At 41.9% G+C, this 18,801-nt stretch overlaps 1 protein-coding gene across 2 annotated transcripts in view; it reads left to right on the top strand.

Moving 5' to 3' along the window:
• Window positions 1-18,801, top strand: part of aldh16a1 (aldehyde dehydrogenase 16 family, member A1) — a 75,145-nt gene that overhangs the window by 15,729 nt on the left and 40,615 nt on the right. For both annotated transcript variants that reach the window (XR_009443032.1, XM_048521157.2), the window contains exons 3-5: window positions 1,166-1,292; window positions 3,420-3,598; window positions 6,565-6,642. Coding sequence is in view for 1 of the 2 variants with exons in the window: in XM_048521157.2 (XP_048377114.1) it covers window positions 1,166-1,292; window positions 3,420-3,598; window positions 6,565-6,642 (384 nt within the window). In the remaining variant the exon portion in view is untranslated. The remainder of the gene's footprint in view (window positions 1-1,165; window positions 1,293-3,419; window positions 3,599-6,564; window positions 6,643-18,801) is intronic.

The following is an 18,801-nucleotide window of genomic DNA, read 5'->3' as shown; positions in this document are numbered from 1 at the left end:
AATATGTGCTACTTTTGGTGGAGAAGGAAGAAAGTGGCTCATTTCTTAATCGGAAGATTGTGAGGTCAAGCCTCACTCTTGGACTTGAGCACACAACTAGACTAACATTTCAGTGCAGTACCGAGGAAGTGGTGTTGCCATGCAGGTGCTGTGTTTCTATCATAATATAGCTGACATAAATGTAAATCTGAAAACATGAGCGATAGGTGGGTCGAACAGTGTAAATTAGAGCATGGATATCTAAATTAAATCATTTATTCAGCATGGACAATAGAATGACATTTGAAAGGATCAGAAGAGTTGAATCTGGAGACAACAAAAACATGAATGATTTCAGCAGCAGGATTTTAAATCATAGAATTTCCACAGTGAGGAAATAGGCCATTTGGCCCATTGAGTCAATACTCTGACGAGCATGCTGTCCTATCCCCATAACCCTGCATTTACCATGGCGAAACAACCTAGCCTGCGCATCAAGGGCAATTTAACATGGCCAATCTACCGAACCTGCACATCTTTGGACTGTGGGACGAATCTGGAGCACCCAGATGAAACCCATGCAGACGTGGGGAGAACATGCAAGCTTCACCCTGTCAATCCTGGGTCCCTGGTGCTGTGAGGCAGCAGCGCTAACCACTGAGCGACTGTTCTGCCCATAAATGGGGTGGGATGAAATACAGGTGTAGATGTCCAATGCAGTTTTTTCATAGGCTATGTTACTTATTACGTGTGATTAAGGGAGAATTTTTAAGGGATTTAGTAGGGTACATAGGAAAAAAAAAACACTTTTTATTTTGCTTGTGGCAGAGCCTACGATAAGGAGAAATAACATTAATATCAGAGCTAGGCTATTTATGACCAAAGTTAGGATACACATCTCACAAAGTGTGGTAGATGTGTAGAGCTCTCCTGTAAAATGAGAAGCAGCAAGATAAATAAACCATTCTAAATCTGAGATTGCCAGATATTTGCTAGGTACATGTCTGAAAGGATGAGGGACCAAGGCAAGCAGATGGAGTTACAAAGTGGCTGTAGCTTTGACAAGAATAAAGCATGATTTCATCGATTGTTGGAATAAACTGCAGGGACTGAATTTCCTCCTGTTACTGTGGCCATACCCAACTAAGGCAGCAATCTTTCACTGAAGATATTTTATTCTTTCAAGGGGAACCTTTGGCCAACACCATTGAGGGTGAGGAAGCGGACATAGAGCTGGCGGTTAAAGTTGCCAAGAGGGCTTATGAGTCCTGGAGTAAGCTGCCTTGTCATGTGCGAGCAAGACATCTATACAGGTATGATACTCAGTTACTTACTGGAACAAGGCATGAAGTCACAATGTGGGATGTGGGTTTGAATTCAGTCCCTAGGCTATGGCATTGTAAATTTCTCTAACCACGTACAGGTGCTGTTTTAAATAAGTACAGGTACTCTCATGTTGGCCTTTAGACCACGGTGCAGTGAGCATTTAGCCCTAAATTTTGCTGAACCTGTGAACTGAGGTTAGGATGTTCTGCTCAGCAGCAACAATGACACCTTTTAGCCCCAATTGTTATCAAAATGTTAATTCAATTGTAAAAGCAACAAATGCTGGAAGCACTAAACAGGCCGGGCAGCATCAGTGAAGAGAAAAACAGTTTGCATTTCAGGTCAATGATCTTTCATCAGACCTGTGACATTGATGAAGTGACAGCTCTGCTGAAATATCATTTGACTTGAAACATTTACTGTCTTTTCCTGTCACCCCATGTTTTCTGGCCTGCTGTTTATTTTAGCATTTTTAGGATCTGCAATATTTTGCTTTTATACCAGTTTTGCCCTGTTCCTTCTGGAAGGTAATCAGCATGCTGGGATTTGGTTCTGCTTACTGTGCAAAGGATTCTTTGAATTTCCAGCTTCGCTAAGCGCTGTCTTGGTCACTTGTCTGCTTAATTAGTGTCTCTGGACTGTTTTCATGAGCAAGCTCTTTACAGAGATTTATTTTATTGGATATACAGAAAGAAAAATTGAATTATTTAAAATATTTCAGTGCTCAACCATTTTACCAAGTCTCATTAATATAATTGGCTGAGTGTTCTGGGCAGATACTGAGCCCCAAATCAATCAAAGCAATTAAGTAGAGGTACCAACTCTTGGATGATGAAGTCATTGGCTGTTTATTGGGAATGTAGAAGCAAGAAGAGGCCATTCAGCCTTTGAACCTTGACATAGTCAGCAATTGAGGAACATCCAGTTGGTCATTGTACTAAATTACTGAGCTGATGGCAGCATCACAGGTGCCATTAACAGCTACAGTAAACTTGTACAGCGATGCAAGGATGTTGAGCTGATACTGCAAGTACCATTCTGAGGTGCATCAGAGCTCCAACTGCAACCTTAACATTTAATCCCAAATATGCGACCTCACGCTGCCTGTTGTGCTCTGTTACCCCAGCCCCCAGTGACAGGCACTTGCATAATGCAAACACACATGCATGTGTGCTTGTTCTCTCCTTCCAGGAATTACAGCAGATTGGATAGATATGTTTATAAACAAAGGACAAAAATGTAAGGTAATTTGGAAAAAAGCCCCTAAGAGATGACAGGAGGAAAAAGACTCTCCTATGCAAAAGGTGGCTGTATATGGAATTAATTGTCTGATCATGTGACTGAAGCAGATTGAATAGTACAAGGGTTTCATAAGGAATCATATATGCTTGAATGATTAAAAGCAATTCCAGTAATAAGGTGAGAGAGCAGGTAGGGGGTCTAATTGCATTGGTCTTTGGCAGAGTTAACGCAGCTGAATTGCTTTCTGTGTTGATAGTATGTAACACTATTGAAATATTACTGGAGATATTACTTTTTTAGCAATTAACTGGGTGTCTCACCATCCCGTGTTGTCCTTGAGAACATGGTAGTGAGCTGTCTTCATGAACTGTTGCAGTCTGTGATGTAGAAAGATTTGCAGTACTGTTAGGGAGGAAGTTCTCAGATATAGTTGCAACAATGATGAAGGAACAACAGTGCAAGTCAGGACAGCTGGAGCTAGGAGGGGAATTTGCAAGTAGTGATGTTACCATGTACATTTTTACATCCATTCATTTACAGTCCTAATATGTGAAATGAAGCTGTAGTGTGCATGAAACTACTGAAGTGATTGGCTTCTACCAATTAAGATTGCTGGTGATAAATAATAGCTATAGCAGTAATTTGAATTTTCCTCCAGGTTTGAATGCAGCTTTTTGAATGAGATTGGCTGCAGCTATTCTTGTATGTTCCTATTCAAAATAATCAGTGAAGAAAAACCCTCTTGCGCTGTCCGTGTCAGACTTGCAAACTGTAATGTGTGTGGTGGCTTCAGGAGTGTACATTTTGGAATACTGGAGACATAGAGCTATGGTGTGCCAGAGTGGTCACTATATGATGTTTTGTCTTTGCAGTGTTGCCAGAAATGTTCAGAAACACCAGAGGCTATTGAGTGTTCTGGAGAGCTTGGACAACGGGAAGCCAATCCGTGAGTCACGCGACTGTGATGTCCCATTGGTGGTACGACACTTCTATCACCATGCTGGGTGGGCACAGCTAATGGACGTTGAAATGAAGAACTGGAAGCCAGTAGGTCAGTATGAATTCGTTTACATACAAAGAAACCACTTCGACAAAGAGCTGCAAAAGCATGGTACTGCGGATGCCAAAATTTGACATAAGAGAAAGCAGAGAATGCAGGCCTGGCAGCATCTTTCGAGGGTGAAGCAAAATTAATGTTTCAGGTCTTTGACCTCGCATCAAAACAGTTCAGGAGGCTTTATTTCAGAATGAGAGCTGTTGTTTTAACCAACCTCTCAGTAGGTAGTGCACTTGCTGCCGAATCAGAGGCTTGAGGGTTCAAAATCCTCTCTGTATTTTGGAACACGTAACTCAGGCTGGAACTCCAGCATTGAATGTGTATGGCACTGCCAGAGGTGACATAGAGTCAGAGTGTACAGCACAGAAACAGACCCTTTCGTCCAACTCATCCATTATTCTAAATTAACCTCATCCCATTCACTTTTGGCTGATGTCCCTCTCAACCCATCCTATTCATATACCCATCCAGATGTCTTTTAAATATTGTAATTGAATGAGCTTCTACCACCTCCCCTGGCAGCTCATTCTAAACATGCACCACCCTCTGCATAGAAAAGTTTTCCCATTAAGGTCCCTTGTAAATCTTTCCCTTCTCACCTTAAACCTATGCCCTCTAGTTTTGGACTCACCAACTCTGTGGGGTAAAAGATCTTGTCTATTCACCCTATCCGTGCATCACATGATTTTATAAACTGCTATAATGTCACCCCTCAGTCTCCAAAGCTCCACGGAAAATAGCCCCAGTCTATTCAGCCTGTCCCTATAGCTCAAACTCTTCAACCCTGACAACACCTTTGTAAATCTTTTCTGAACACTTTCTAGATGAGATGGTAAATTGAGACCTGTCCTCTTGGATGCTTAAAATACGTCATGACATTTTGAAGAAGGGCAGTGGAATTCCTTCCCCCCCCCCCCCCCCCCCCCAACCCCCTGCCATGTCCTAGTCAATATTTATCCATATTTCCTACATTATTAGAAAAATTACTTGATCACAGTGCTAATTGTGAGAGCTTACTGTGCACTGGAGTAACTATGTTTTAAAAAATGCTTGGTTGGTTACAACGTGCTTTAAACATCACAAGATTAGGAGAGAAATGCAAATTCCTAAATCGTTCATTCCAATTAGATGTTTGATTATCAAGCTCATAGCTACCCAGAAGACCATCTTATTGTGCACAGCAGTTCAGTGCTTTATAATACATAAGGTAGCTGTGTTCCCAAGGCACCTCCTTTAATTGCTCTCTGTTAATCTATATAAATGACACCTTGACACTGACTGCCCACCTCGATACTGAGATTTCCCAAATAACGTTATGCCATGTGTTGTTATTCCCTCCTACCACTAGGAGGAGGCAACAGACTGAAAGTGTTTAAATAAAGAACAAGCAGGAAATATATTTTTGAGTCAGCTGTCTTAAGTTTCAGAACTCGGCTTTAGTGAGGTCGTCAAGTGAGATTAGTACAAACTCCCATCCAAAGCCTTTTGCAGATTTCCTCATCCCGTGCATGAGCTGCTGTTTGTATTTTTTCAGTGTATCGCTAACTGGTGTGCAAAACGAGATTGCAAAAAAGTCACTGAATGTTGGAACACGTGTTAAAGGTTTGAAAGAGGGAAAGATCTGATTGTATTTTTGCAGCAAATAGCAGAGCAAAACTGTTGAAACTGTGATGTGATTGTTTCAGCAGAGGAAGAACCAGAGTCTCCAGGGCATTGCCTGACTAGTGAGCTGCTGCCAACAGTGTTTTTGTTGGTTTAGTTATGTACTGTTTCTCTCTGTTTGAAGGCAGTGACTTGTGCTCTAGAGCACTGGCACATGCCAGTGACCCAGCAGTGCACCCCATTCAAGTAGTAAGATATAGGAGCAGAAGTAGGCCACTTGGCTTATGAGTCTGCTCCACCATTCGATGAGAGCATGGCTGATCTGATAATCCTCAAATCCATTTTTCTGCCTCATCCCCAATGGACCATAAGATGTAGGAACAGAAGTAGGAATTACAAATGCCTGGGATATGTAGGATTTTTTGCCAAACTGCTTGATCATGAAAGGAAAGCACCAAAGCTACGTTGGGTTGTGTCTTGTGATTCCACCTGCCCCGACCCCCAACCAAGCTGACCTTTCACTTTCCACAAAGACATCCATAGCAAGCACTCCCGCAACGTGGATTTAGAGTCTAACTCTCTTGACGTTGTACCCATCAAACACTCACAGGGCACTTACTATATGGGATTTTGGTACTGAATAAAGTTTCCTCCACACTGTTCCCATCAAACACCCCCAGGGCAAGTGCCACATGGGCTGCGTACATAGCTGTCTCTTGACATGCCCTAGTTTACATTCTGATAAAATTACACGAGATAAAATATGACTTAGAAATGCCAGTAATCTCCTTTTTACATTGCTCTATTTAGGACTCCCAGGTCAGCTGCAACAAGTGAAACACACAATTAACTTTACCTCATTAAACCTACTTGGATCATGCATGGTTTTGTCCATTCAGCCTAACCTTGGAGGAGCTTTCTTGTTCTACCAGTGCAACCTATTCCATTTTCCACACCACCCTCCTTTTGTGGTACCTCCGTGGTGCTGAAAAATGAGTGCCAAATTCAACTGAATAAGCATTTGTGCTAGGAGGTGGGACAGCTCCAAACTCATTGAGCATTTAAGAACATAAGTAGCATTCATCATCTAAAACTGAATGTAGGTGGGAGGATTACTACAGACAGCAGAGATATTACATTCTTGCTTTTTGTGAAACCATCTATGCCAACCAACTTCCATTTGCGTAATCTTAAATTATTTGCTTTTACATTTGATAGCATATAAACCTTGTTCAAAGATGATAATTCTATGAAAAAATGTTAGTTTTCCACACAGTGAGGGTTGCAAATTTTTTGAAGGTACTGTCTTGTTTTGCTCTTAAATAGTATAACAAACATTTTCCTTCCTCTTTATTCAGGTGTTGTTGCAGCAATTGTTCCGTGGAACTTCCCTTTGATGTTGCTGACGTGGAAAATTTGTCCAGCTCTCGCTATGGGTGAGACATTACACCTCAAAGGCATCTCTAGCTAGCAGAGATCGTAATATAATCTAATTTACATCCAGTTTGGAAGGGAGAAGAGTGGGTCTATGATTAATATGTTAGACTTAACTTAAAAGTCAATTATTTGGCCATGAAAGCTGAGGTAGCTGTCATGAAGTGGGATTTTAGACTAGGAGATGGATCAGTAGAAAATCAGTGGCACACATTTCAAGGGATATTTCAGAGTATGAAGAAAAAGTACATTCCTACTCTTTAAAAAAAAAAAAAAAAAATTCACAGGGTGCCTCCACCATCTGTGATGATCTAAAGTTATTGAAGGCATCAAAATTAAGGAAAAAGGATATCATTGTGTGAAGGGAGTGGCAAGTCAGATGACAGGTCAGAATACAAAGAACTGCAGAGAAAGACTAAAAGGTCGATCAGGACAAATAAATTGGACCATGAGAGGAAGCTAGAAATGTGAAAACAGTAAGTGAGAGTTTCAACTGGTATCTAAAACGATATTTAAAAAAAGTAGAGTGTGTGTTGGCCATCAGCAGGGTGAGAAATGGGGTGTTGGTAAGGAAATGGCAAATGAAATGAATAAATTTTCCTTGTCTCTTCATATTAGAGCATATAAAAACCATCTTAATAAAACCTATATGTCAAGAGGCTGGTGTAGGAGGAGCACTTGCTAAAATTGTCCTTAGAGAAGCAAGACTGAGCAAACTGAAGGAGCTGGAGTTGATGACTCTCTGGTTACTGATGGATTTCATCCTATGATTTTGAGAGAGGTGGCTGATGAAGTAGTCAATGCGTTAGTGCTATTTTTCGTAAATTTGCTGAATTATGGCAAGGTTCCATTAGTGAATGTTAACTGTTTATGCAAGAAAAAAGGGAGGCAGGAAAATATAGCTGAGTTAGCTCGAGGCCCGCCTTGGAAAGGGTGTTACAATTGGCTACTTGGAAATAACCAAGGTAATCTAGAAGACTGAACATGGTTTTGAGAAAGGAAAGTAGTGTTTAACTAATTTATTGGAGTTTTTTTAAGGGGTAAAATGGATTGTGGATAAAGGGCATCTCATTGTTCGACTGCGCTAGGATTTTCAGAAGGCATCGGAAAGGATTCCATGGAAAAGGTTACTATGCAAAGTAGGAGCTGTTGGTGTAAGGGGCAAATATGTTAGCGTGCTGATTGAAAGAAAATAGAGAATATGCATAAATGTATTTTTTTCGGATTGGCAGAATGTGATGAGTGGAGTCCCAGAGAGGTCTGTGCTGGACTCTCAACTTTTTACAATTTATTTCAATAATTTGGATGGAGAGATAGAGGACATTGTTGCTAAGTTTGCAGATGATACCATGACAGGTCAGAAGTATGTTGTGAAGATGACATAACAAGGACATACACCAATTAGACGGACATAGTTTATCTGAATGGACAAAAATCTAACAGGTGAAGTATAATGGAGGAAAACATGAAGTTATACACATTGACAGGAAGACTGAAAGAACAGTGCTGTTTAAATGGTGAGCACAGAATTCTGAGGTACAGAGGGATCCAGATGTTTGAGTATAAGTCACCAAAAAGCTAATATGCTGGTACAGCAAGTGATAAAGAAGGCTAATGGAATTGTATCCTTTTATGACCAGAGGAGCTGAATATAAAAGTCAATTATATAGGGCATTGAGACCACATCTGGAACACTCTGCAGTTTTGGTCATCTTGTATAAGGAAGGATGTAAATGTGTTGGAGGCAGTTCAGTGGAGGTTTACTTGATTGATGCCTGGAATGAACAGGGTCTCTTATAAGAAAAGATTGGGCCTGTTTTTACTTAGCTCAGCACAGTGAGGGATGACTTAATTGAATTATGTAAGATTCTGAGCAGTATTAATGAGATGGATGTGCAAAGGATGTTTCCTGTTATGGATCTGTCCAGAATTTGGTCATCTTTTAAGGATAGAGAGGATGGGAATTTTTTTCCCCCCCCAGAGTGTCATGAGAGTTTGGAACTTTGGTCTGAATGTGGCACAAGTGCACTCATTGCTTATTTTTAAGGCAGATGTAGATTAGTTCTTAAAGAAATTGCTGAAAAAGATCATCAGGTCTGTCAGCATCGGTGGAGAGAAATCGGAGCTAATGCTTTGGGTTGAATGACCCTTCTGCAGAATGTTAACTTTTTTTTTCTTCACAGATACTGCCAGACCTGCTGAGCCTTTCCAGCAATTCCTGGTTTTGTTTCCAATTTAAAGCACCTGATGTACTTGTTTTTTTTTGTGTTGAAAGATTCGCTTGCCAACAAGAACTTAAGGCACTTGGGGAATAAAGAGGACATGTTTCATCTGCTTGTGTGCTCCATCACTTTGCTGAGGATTGAGAGTAGACAAGGGCAGTAATTGACTAGGTTGAATTTGCCTGACACTTGTAGACAGGGCATAGCTTGGCACGTTGGTTGATGTTACTGTTGTAACTGTACTAGAACAGCTTGAATAGAGGCCCAATTAGATCTTCATTACTGTACCAAAGTATTGTCAGGGACCAGCACCTTTTCTTGATGTCACGTGGCCTGAGTCAAATTGGCCAACTTTTGACCTAATTATTGTTTGTCACTCAAAGGGAGATTGTTATCTGAAATGTTTTGTCACTTAATTGCTCTATAAACTGATATTTTATGAAGAAGGGTCCAGACTCAAAATGCCAGCTTTCCTGCTCGTCTGATGCTGCTTGGCCTGCTGTGTTCATCCAGCTCCCCACCTTGTTATTTGTTTATCTTTATTGTTTTGCATCAGCTCATGGTATTTAGCAGGGTAAACAGTGAAGTAGTTTATTCCAGATAATGTACTTCTTTTTGTGCAAAAATCTCTTCCTTTTTATAGTGCCAAAGAAGGCAAGTTGACCACTAACAGCCAGTGTCCAAGCTGAGGCTTCTCCATAGTGAACACCAATTCCTCACACCTTCACTTGGCTGCAATCCCTATTTTGTGCAAAGTGTGATTGAAGTTCACTGATGCTAGAGCTAAAGGAATTTAAAGATAGCTGCAGGGTGTGTAATATGCATGAGATAGCAAATCTTGTATCTCAGTGTAAATCTTCTAGCAATTTCCTTTCAGTTTGAAACTACTGATAGGCAGCAGAAATACTATTTTAAAAATAATCTTCCACTGTTATAAAGAACCATTTAATTAGGTTGCAGCTCAACCTTTGGCTTAGCTCCTCCATTATGCCCCACCCCATATCCTTTCATTGCCTTCGTGTCTAAACATATTGCAATCATATTCCTGAATATACTCTATGTACCAACATCTCCTGAGTGAAGAAATTTCTCCTCATCTCCGTCATAAAGTCCTGGTCTCTTGCATTTGTTCAGTTTTATTCATCAACTTACCTTCTGACATAATTAAGCCGTAAGCAGGTAGAAGCTAACGACTGGCCCCTAATGTCAGAACATAGACATATGAACAGAGCTGAAATGATGTCCAGCATTATTCATAACTCCTCACATACCAAAGCAGTCCATGTCCATATGCAGAAAAACCTGGACAAAGTACATGTTAAGGCAGATATGTAGCAAGTAGAAATTGTTATGCAATGACCCATATCCAACATGGCAAACCAATTCACGGTCCTTGATATTCCATAAGCATTACCATTGCTGAATTTTCCACTATCAACATCTTGGGGGTTACCATTCACCAGAAACTGAACTGGATCAGTCAGACAGATATTGTAGCAACAAGAGCAGGTCAGAGTTTAGGAATTCTGTGGTGAGTAACTTGCCGCTGACTCCCCAGATCCTGTTCACTATCTGCAAGGCACAAATCAGGAGTGTGATGGAATGCTGTCCACTTGTCTGGATGATTGCAGCTTCAACAATACTCAAGAAGCTCAACACCATTCAGGACAAAACAGTCCATTTGATAGGCCACCCATCAAGCACTTTCAATGTGCACATCGTCCACCAGCATCTCTCAATGCAAGCAATGTAGTCCATCTAACAAAATGCAGATCATCAACTCACTAAGGTGTGTTCAAAAAATCATTCCAGAACACATGATCTCTATTATGTAGAAGGACAAGGGATGTGTGGGAATGTCATCATTTGCAAGTTCTCCTTCAAGTTTCTCATCATTGAGTTTAAACCAATTGCTGGTTTAAAATTCAGGAACTCCTTCCCCAGCAGCACGCTACATGTACTTAGACCACGTGATTGCTGCAGTTCAAAAGGGCAATTCACCACCAACTACTTAAGGGCAATTAGCGATGGGCCATGAATGCTGACCTAGCCAGCAATGCCACACTGTCTGAATTATTTTTTAAAAGTGTTGTATATTATCCTGAAAAATTATGACTTAGAGAAAAGAAATTCTGTTCTTTATGGTCGCCTTTGTGACTTGGAGAATCCAAAACACTTTATGCCCAGTTTGTAAGGTTAGTAAACACAGCATTGAGTTTATGCACAGCAACATCCTATAAATATTAATCCTGAACAGATTGTCTGTCTGATTTTTATTGTTAGGGATCTGAGGATATCCCAGTAAGTGTGGTCTGGCTCTTCTCAAAAATAGGTGTCAAGAGATCTTTTGCAACATCTATTTGGGCAAATGGGATTGTTAACAAACTTGGGCAATAAAGTTCTTAGAATCCCTACAGTGTGGAAACAGGCCCTATGGCCCAACAAGTCCACACTAACCCTCAGAACATCCCACCCAGACCCATCACCCTATAAACCCACTTAATCCTCACATTCCTGAACACTATGGGCAATTTAGCATGGGCAATCCACCTAGCCTGTACATCTTTGGACTGTGGGAGGAAACCGGAGCACCCAGAGTAAACCCACCCGGCCACTGGGAGATTGTGCAAACTCCGCCGAGACAGTTGCCCGAGGGAGGAATGAAACCTGGGTCCCTGGTGCTGTGAGATAGCAGATCAAGAGTGAATAACTCAGCAACTCACCAATTAGGAGTTAATCGTACTATGCATTTTGTTCAGGAAAAACTACAAATTTGGACCAGAGCCATCGATGGGCATGCAGAGTACAATTTATAAATGTGTTACCAATTTAGTGCTGTAAATTCTTCATCTGTGAGATGGTTTGGAGGTACTTGGCAAAATCTTGCCCTAATTGTTATTTCTAGTTCCAAGGGAAGTCATTATCATTTGTTCCTTTAATGTCTTGAAACTGATCAGCAACTTATCTTTTAGTATCACATTATGTTCTTTAAAACCGCAAACAGTGAGATTTTAACTCCAGGTGATATATTGTTAATCATTGAAAAATATCTTCCATTTTACTGTGTTAAGGAAAGTGAATTGATCATTAGATTCACTCAGTGTCAGGGCTGAGGTGTGCACAAGGGAGAAACAAAGAAGTTCGCTGATGCTGGTATTAAAGGAGTCTAAAGCTAGCTACAGGCTGTACAATATGCTCAATATCGCAAGCTACATTGTACAGTGCCTCACTCCACCCCCTAGCAATTGCCTTTTGATTGTTTACTGCTGACAGCATTTTTGTTGTCTTTTTCAGAAAGCCTTTCACTGCTGCAAAGAGCTTATATTTATTTCTGTAATACGATTATAGAAGAATAATCAAATAGCTTCATTTGTTACTGTACCACTTAATATGGCTATGGCTGTCCTGTTACCTCCATTCCATCTTCCTGCCCTACTCCATATTGCTTGATTGACTGACAATACAAAATGTATCACACTATAGTATCTGGAGTAGACAGTTCTGAAGATTCACAACTTTGAGTGAAAGGGAAGGTGGTGGCCCAGTGGTATTATTGCCAGACTACTAGATCCAGGTGCTGTTCTGGGGACCTAGGTTCAAATCCTGCAATGACAGATGATTAGAATTTGAAGGCAATAATCTGAAATTAAGAGTCTAATGATGGCCATGAAACAGATTGTCGGAAAAACCCTTCTGGTTCACTAATGTCTTCTGGGGAGGAGTCTGCCCTCGTGTCACTCCAGACTCAATGTTGTTTACTCTTAACTGCTGTCAGGGTAATAAGTAGCCAGTGATGCCCACGTCCTGAGAATGTTTATTTAGAAAAAAAAGTCTCCTCATCTCAGTCCTAAAGGTTAGAACCATTGCAAACTGAATGTGAGGGATATTTAATCCTTGGAGGCAGTGGAGAAAGAGGCTAGCAGACTGATTCCTAATGCCAGAGTACAGAATTTAGAACAAAGTATGAAGAAACAGGAGCCATTTATCTTCAAAAAGTGGTGATTCAAATAACATAGAATTGAGCAGCACAGGAACAGGCCCTTCAGCCTGCCATGTCTGTACAGACTATGATACCATTCTAAACTAATCCAACTTGCCTGTACATGGTCCCTGTTCCTCTATTCCCTGAGTGTTCATGTGTCAGACTAAATGACTGTTAAACATTGTTGTCGAAACTGCTTCGACCACCTCCCAGGGCAGTGTGTTCCAGGTACCTATTACTCTCCATTTTAAAAAAAAAACGCTGTCGTGTCTCCTTTAAACTTCTGCCATCACTTTAATCAAACACCACCCCAGTGTTTGACACTTCCCCACTGCGACTATCCACCCTATCCATGCCTCCAATAATTTTGTATATTTCTAATAGATCCCTCTCAGTCTCTAATGCTCTAGCAAAAACAATCTGAGTTTGGCCAACCTCTCCTTACAGCTAATTCATTCCAATCCAGGCAACATCCTGGTAAAGGTAACCAAGTGTGAAGCTGAATGAACACAGCAGGCCAAGCAGCATCTCAGGAGCACAAAAGCTGACGTTTCGGGCCTAGACCCTTCATCAGAAAAGGGGGAAGGGGAGAGGGTTCTGAAATAAATAGGGAGAGAGGGGGAGGCAGACTGAAGATGGAGAGAAAAGAAGATAGGTGGAGAGGAGAGTAGAGATTCCCTGAGGTTGGTCCGGAAGGAGGAGGGTAACTTCTTCAGGTTAGGCATCCTGGAACAGGCTTCACAGTGAGGTTAAAATTGTGATCAGAGATAACGGGAACTGCAGATGCAGGAGAATCCGAGATAACTAAGTGTGAAGCTGGATGAACACAGCAGGCCAAGCAGCATCTCGGGAGCACAAAAGCTGACATTTCGGGCCTAGACCCTTCATCAGTCTTTTGCACTCTGTCCAAAGCCTGCACATCCTCCTATGGCGTGGTGACCATAACGGTGCTAAATATAGCCTAATTAATGAAAAAAAGCATTGGTTTCTTAAAGCTCCTTTTTATCATAGAACCCCTACAGTGTGGGACCAGGCCATTCAGTCCATCGAGTATACACTGACCCTCTGAAGTGCATCCCACTCACACCCTCACACCCTCACCCCCATAACCCTGCATTTCCCATGGCTAATCCACATAGCCTGCACATTGTAGCATGGCCAATCCACCTAAACTGCACATCTTTGGAATGTTGAAGGAAACTGGAGCACCCAGAGGAAACCAATGCATACACAGGGAGAACATGCAAACTTCACACAGACAATAACACGAAGTTGGAACCTAACCTGGTTCCCTGCCACACTGAGGCTGCAGTGCTAACCACTGAGCCACCGTACCACCCAGTCATCCGAATGGCAACATTAAATATGTGGCACTGCTTCAAGCTGCAACAAGGTATCTGGACAAGGGAACAAGCCACTTGGCAACTCCACAATTAGGAACTTAGTCACACTCTACAACTGATTCATGAACAGTCTAATTTAGCCTAGACCATCTGGCATGCAGATTGCAATTGTACCATTTGCAATTTTACTGCCAGTTAAGGCTGTAAATTCCAGACCAGTGAAGAGATGCAAAAATTTTTGACCAACTCTTGGCCTAATTGTTATTTCTACTTCAAAGGGAAATCGTTATCTCTCATTCTTTGTGGTCTATAAACTAATTAGCAGCTTATCTTTTTTTTTGCATCAGTTTACAGGGCTCAGAAGAGCAATCAGATATTTACTCCAAATAATGTATACTTAATTGTATAAGAATCTTTTCCTTTTTACAGTGCCAAGGAAGGCAAATTGGCCACTAGACTGGCTTGATGGCACGATTGAAGTATTCACAGGGAAGAGATGAATCCCTGTCGCCTTTGTTCAGCCACAGTTCCTATTTTGTACGGAGCATTGAATGAATGTCATTTGATGCTAGAGTTGGAGGAGGCTAAAGCTAGCTTCAGGCTGAGAAATATGCACACGATAGAAAACTGCTTTATATCTGAAAGTAAATCTTCTAGCTATTTCCTTTTTAATTTGAGACTACTGGCAGTATTTCTTTTGTGACTTCATTTTGTGATGGCTCTCTGAACACACTCGAATTGCTTTTAGAAATTCTCCTGCTAAAGAAAGCAACTTGTATTTGTTTATACAAGGGCAAGAAATAATAAGTACAGGTTTGCGTAGCCCCTTAAAGCTGCTCCACCGTTCAACTGGCCCTATCTTTTTGCCGCAGCTGTACTTGTCTAACCTGTCTGAACAACCCTTGATTGCTAGATTTTTGTACAGTAATTCAATCTTGTTTGGAGCATCATAGGTTTCTGATTCCAAAGATTCCTAACATTGATGGAAGAGATTTCTCACCTCTGCTTTTAATGTGGTGCAAGTCTATCTCCAATACAGTGTTTTGCCTGGTGTAGCCAGGTTCATGTAATTCATCTTTTGGGGTGGAAGCCATGACATACTGGTGTTGTTGCTGCACTATGGGTCATCATTAGCAAATAGATTTAGAAATTCAAATCTGAGCTTCCACAAAGCACTATGGGTCCTCATTAGCAACAGAATTGAACATTAACACAATCTGCAAACTCAGCTTGGCATGCCGCTCACTCTAACATTCCCATCAAAGCAAGGGATTACTTGTGGTTCAATGAAGAGTGCAAGAGAGTGTGCTGGGAGCAGCAACACCATTTTCTGCAAGAAGACCTAAAATGTCTGCTCTTCTGATGCTGCTTGGCCTGCTGTGTTCATCCAGCTCCACACCTTGTTATCGCTTGTATTGAAAAAGGAGGTGTCTACCCTCAGTGAAGCAACAGCATTGGACTGCTTGCATGTCAGAGGGCATAAGCAGCATGTGATAGACTGGACTAAGGTGTCCACAACTGATAGATCAGATTGAGGCTCTGAAGTCCCGCCACATCCGGTCCTGAATAGTGATGAACAATTAAACAACTTACTGGAGGAGATGGCACCACAAATATCCCCATCTGAATGTTGGAGTAGCCCAACACATCAGTGCAAACAATAAGGCTAATGATGCATTGCAATAATCTTCAATTGGATGTGCTAACTGGAAAAACAATCTCTGCTTCTTCAGAGGTACCCAAAAATGGAGATGCCAGTATTCAGTCAAGTTGATTCACTCTATACAGTATAAAGAATAACTAAAGGTACTGGATAAGTGCAAAGGCTGTGGCCCCGACAATAGAGATAACAAAGTGTGAAGCTGGATGAACACAGCAGGCCAAGCAGCATCTCAGGAGCACAAAAGCTGACGTTTTGGGCCTAGACCCTTCATCAGAAAAGGGGGAAGGGGAGAGGGTTCTGAAATAAATAGGGAGAGAGGGGGTCGTGGATTGAAGATGGATATAGGACAAGATAGATGGAGAGGAGACAGACAAGCTAAAGGGGTGGGTAGAGCCAGTAGAGGTGAGTGTAGGTTGGGAGGTAGGGAGGGGATAGGTCAGTCCGTGGTAGACACAGACAGGTCAAGGGGGCGGGATGAGGTTAGGAGGAAGGAAACGGCGGTGCCGCATGAGGTGGGAGGAGTGGATAGGTGAGAGGAAGAACAGGCTAGGGAGGCGGGGGCGAGCTGGGCTGGTTTTGGGATGTGGCGGGGGGGAAGGGGAGATTTTAAAGCTGGTGAAATCCACGTTGATTCCATTGGGCTGCAGGGTTCCTAAGTTGACTGAGTTGCTGTTCCTGCGACCTTCGGGTGGCATCGTTGTGGCACTGCAGGAGGCCCAGGATGGACATGTTGTCTGAGGAATGGGAGGGGGAGTTCAAATGGTTCGCGACTGGGAGGTGCAGTTGTTATCCCTGATTCTGCAGCATCTGCAGTTCCCATTATCTCTGGCCCCTGACAATATTCCAGTCATACTCATGAGCACGTTTGCTCCAAAACTTGCCATGTTCCAAGCAAAACTATTCATGCTGCAATAGCAGCATCTTCCTGGTGGTGTGGAAAATTGACCATGTATGCCCTGTGGACAAAAGATCAGACAATTCCCGCCTGGTCAGTTATCACCCTATCAGCCTATTCTTGATCAGCAGCAAAATGATTAAAGGTGCTAACCAGCACCTTCTCAGCAAATTCTGTTCGCTGATGCTCAGTTTGTATTCTGCTAGCATCACTCAGCTCTTGACCTCGATGTGGCTTTGGTTCAAAAATGTACAAAAGGCTGAACTCGAAGGGTGAGAGTGACTGGCCTGGACATCGTGCACTCAGAAGAAGAGTCATGTTGGACTCAAACCAGAAACTCTGCTACAGTCCCAACCAGACCTTCTGTGTTTCTGCAATATTTTCTTCATTTGTGTTAGAGTCAGTGGAAAACGGGGGAGAAAGTCCCTCACTGTCACTGGGACAAATCCCAGAGCTCCTTTCCTAATAGCACTTTGGGTGGACCTACAAATGGTTCAGGAAGGCAGTTTACCACCAACTTCTCTAGGGAAATTAGGGATGGGTAATAAATGCTGTCCTAGCCAACAAAGCCCGGATTCCCTGATTAAATATGAAAGTGAAACTGCGTATGTATAATGTGGTACTGAAGACCCCAGTTATTATTTATTATGACTAACTATTGAGTACAAAAAATATTCTTAAGGTGCATAATTGTCTGAACTAATATGAGGGCAGTACAGGGGTCTCTGATTTATGAACATCTAACGACTGGACACTTATACTTACAAATGTAATCCCATACGTACAAGGGAAGGCAATGGCCTAGTGGTATTATTACTGGATTGTTAATCCAGAGATCTAGGTTAATGATCTATTTATTGAATTCAAATTGCCCCTTCCGCTGTAGCGGGATTCAAACACAGGTCCGTGTTTGAATCCTGCCACAGCACATGGGGGAATTTGAATTCAATAAATATCTGGAATTAAGAGCCTAATGATGACCATGAATCCATTGCTGATTGGGGGGGGGAAGAAAGATCCATCTGGTTCATTGATGTCCTTTTAGGGAAGGAAACTGTCATCCTTACCTGGTCAAGCCTACATGTGACTCCAGACCCACAACAATGTAGTTGACTCTGAGCTGCCCTTTGGGCATTTAGGGATGGGAAATAAATGCTGGCCTACTCAGCAATGCCCTCATCCCGTGAATGAATAAAGGAAAAGGACATGGGTGAAATTTTAAAGACCCAATGTACAAACAGCTGTTTTATGTTATCGTGTACTTGCAAACGGTCTCCAGAACGCAACCTGATCACAATCCAGTGACTTCCTGTAGTTTAAACAGAGCAACAGGCTTTCAGTAGAGTGTCTCGCCTTGAGTAATCTGAGGCGAGATGGAGTATGCAACCTCTATACCCACAGGTCCAGTGTTATGATCTGGAGGTGCCATGAGCGAATATCTTAAAAAGTATACTGACTGAGACATAACACAACACAACAAAATTCATATCTCTTATCCTGAGATTGTGATTCCTAGTTCTCGACTACATTCCCTCTAACTTTTCCTGCTACAGTGCAGACTTCCCAAGACCTTCCACACACTAATCAACCATCCACCGAGGTTCTATGCAGCTGAGAGGGAATGTTTCATTCTAGACACCATAAGCATGGGCAGTAGGTTCTCAGGGTATAAAGGATAATCAGCTGGCCCACGTTGTTTGATAGGAGCCTTATCAAAATTTAATAAATGATCAGACAAGGATTTTAGGTCGTTTTCTTTAGTCATGGAGGGGTGAGGGTAGGAATTTAGAGAGATCTGATAATATCTATTATCTTGAGGTGATTTTGATAGCTGGTAGGGTTCAAGGATATTATTAAGAGAAGAGGCACCAATGCAGGGCTTTGATCACCCTGAGCTCCAGAGGAATGATGGGTGAATGTAACTTTAAGCAAATGTGAATAAGGTTTTGGACGGGGATAGGCGGCAAAAGGATGAAAGATGGGAGACTAACCAGGAAAGTATTGGAATAGCCATGGTTCAGAGATTAATCCTCAATCTTCTATGTTCTGGCTCTTG

This window comes from Stegostoma tigrinum, chromosome 38, assembly GCF_030684315.1.
Source record: "Stegostoma tigrinum isolate sSteTig4 chromosome 38, sSteTig4.hap1, whole genome shotgun sequence".
NCBI classification, from domain to species: domain Eukaryota; kingdom Metazoa; phylum Chordata; class Chondrichthyes; order Orectolobiformes; family Stegostomatidae; genus Stegostoma; species Stegostoma tigrinum.
The sequence above is the reverse complement of the archived record's forward strand: the minus strand, read 5'-3'. Positions and strand labels throughout refer to the sequence as shown.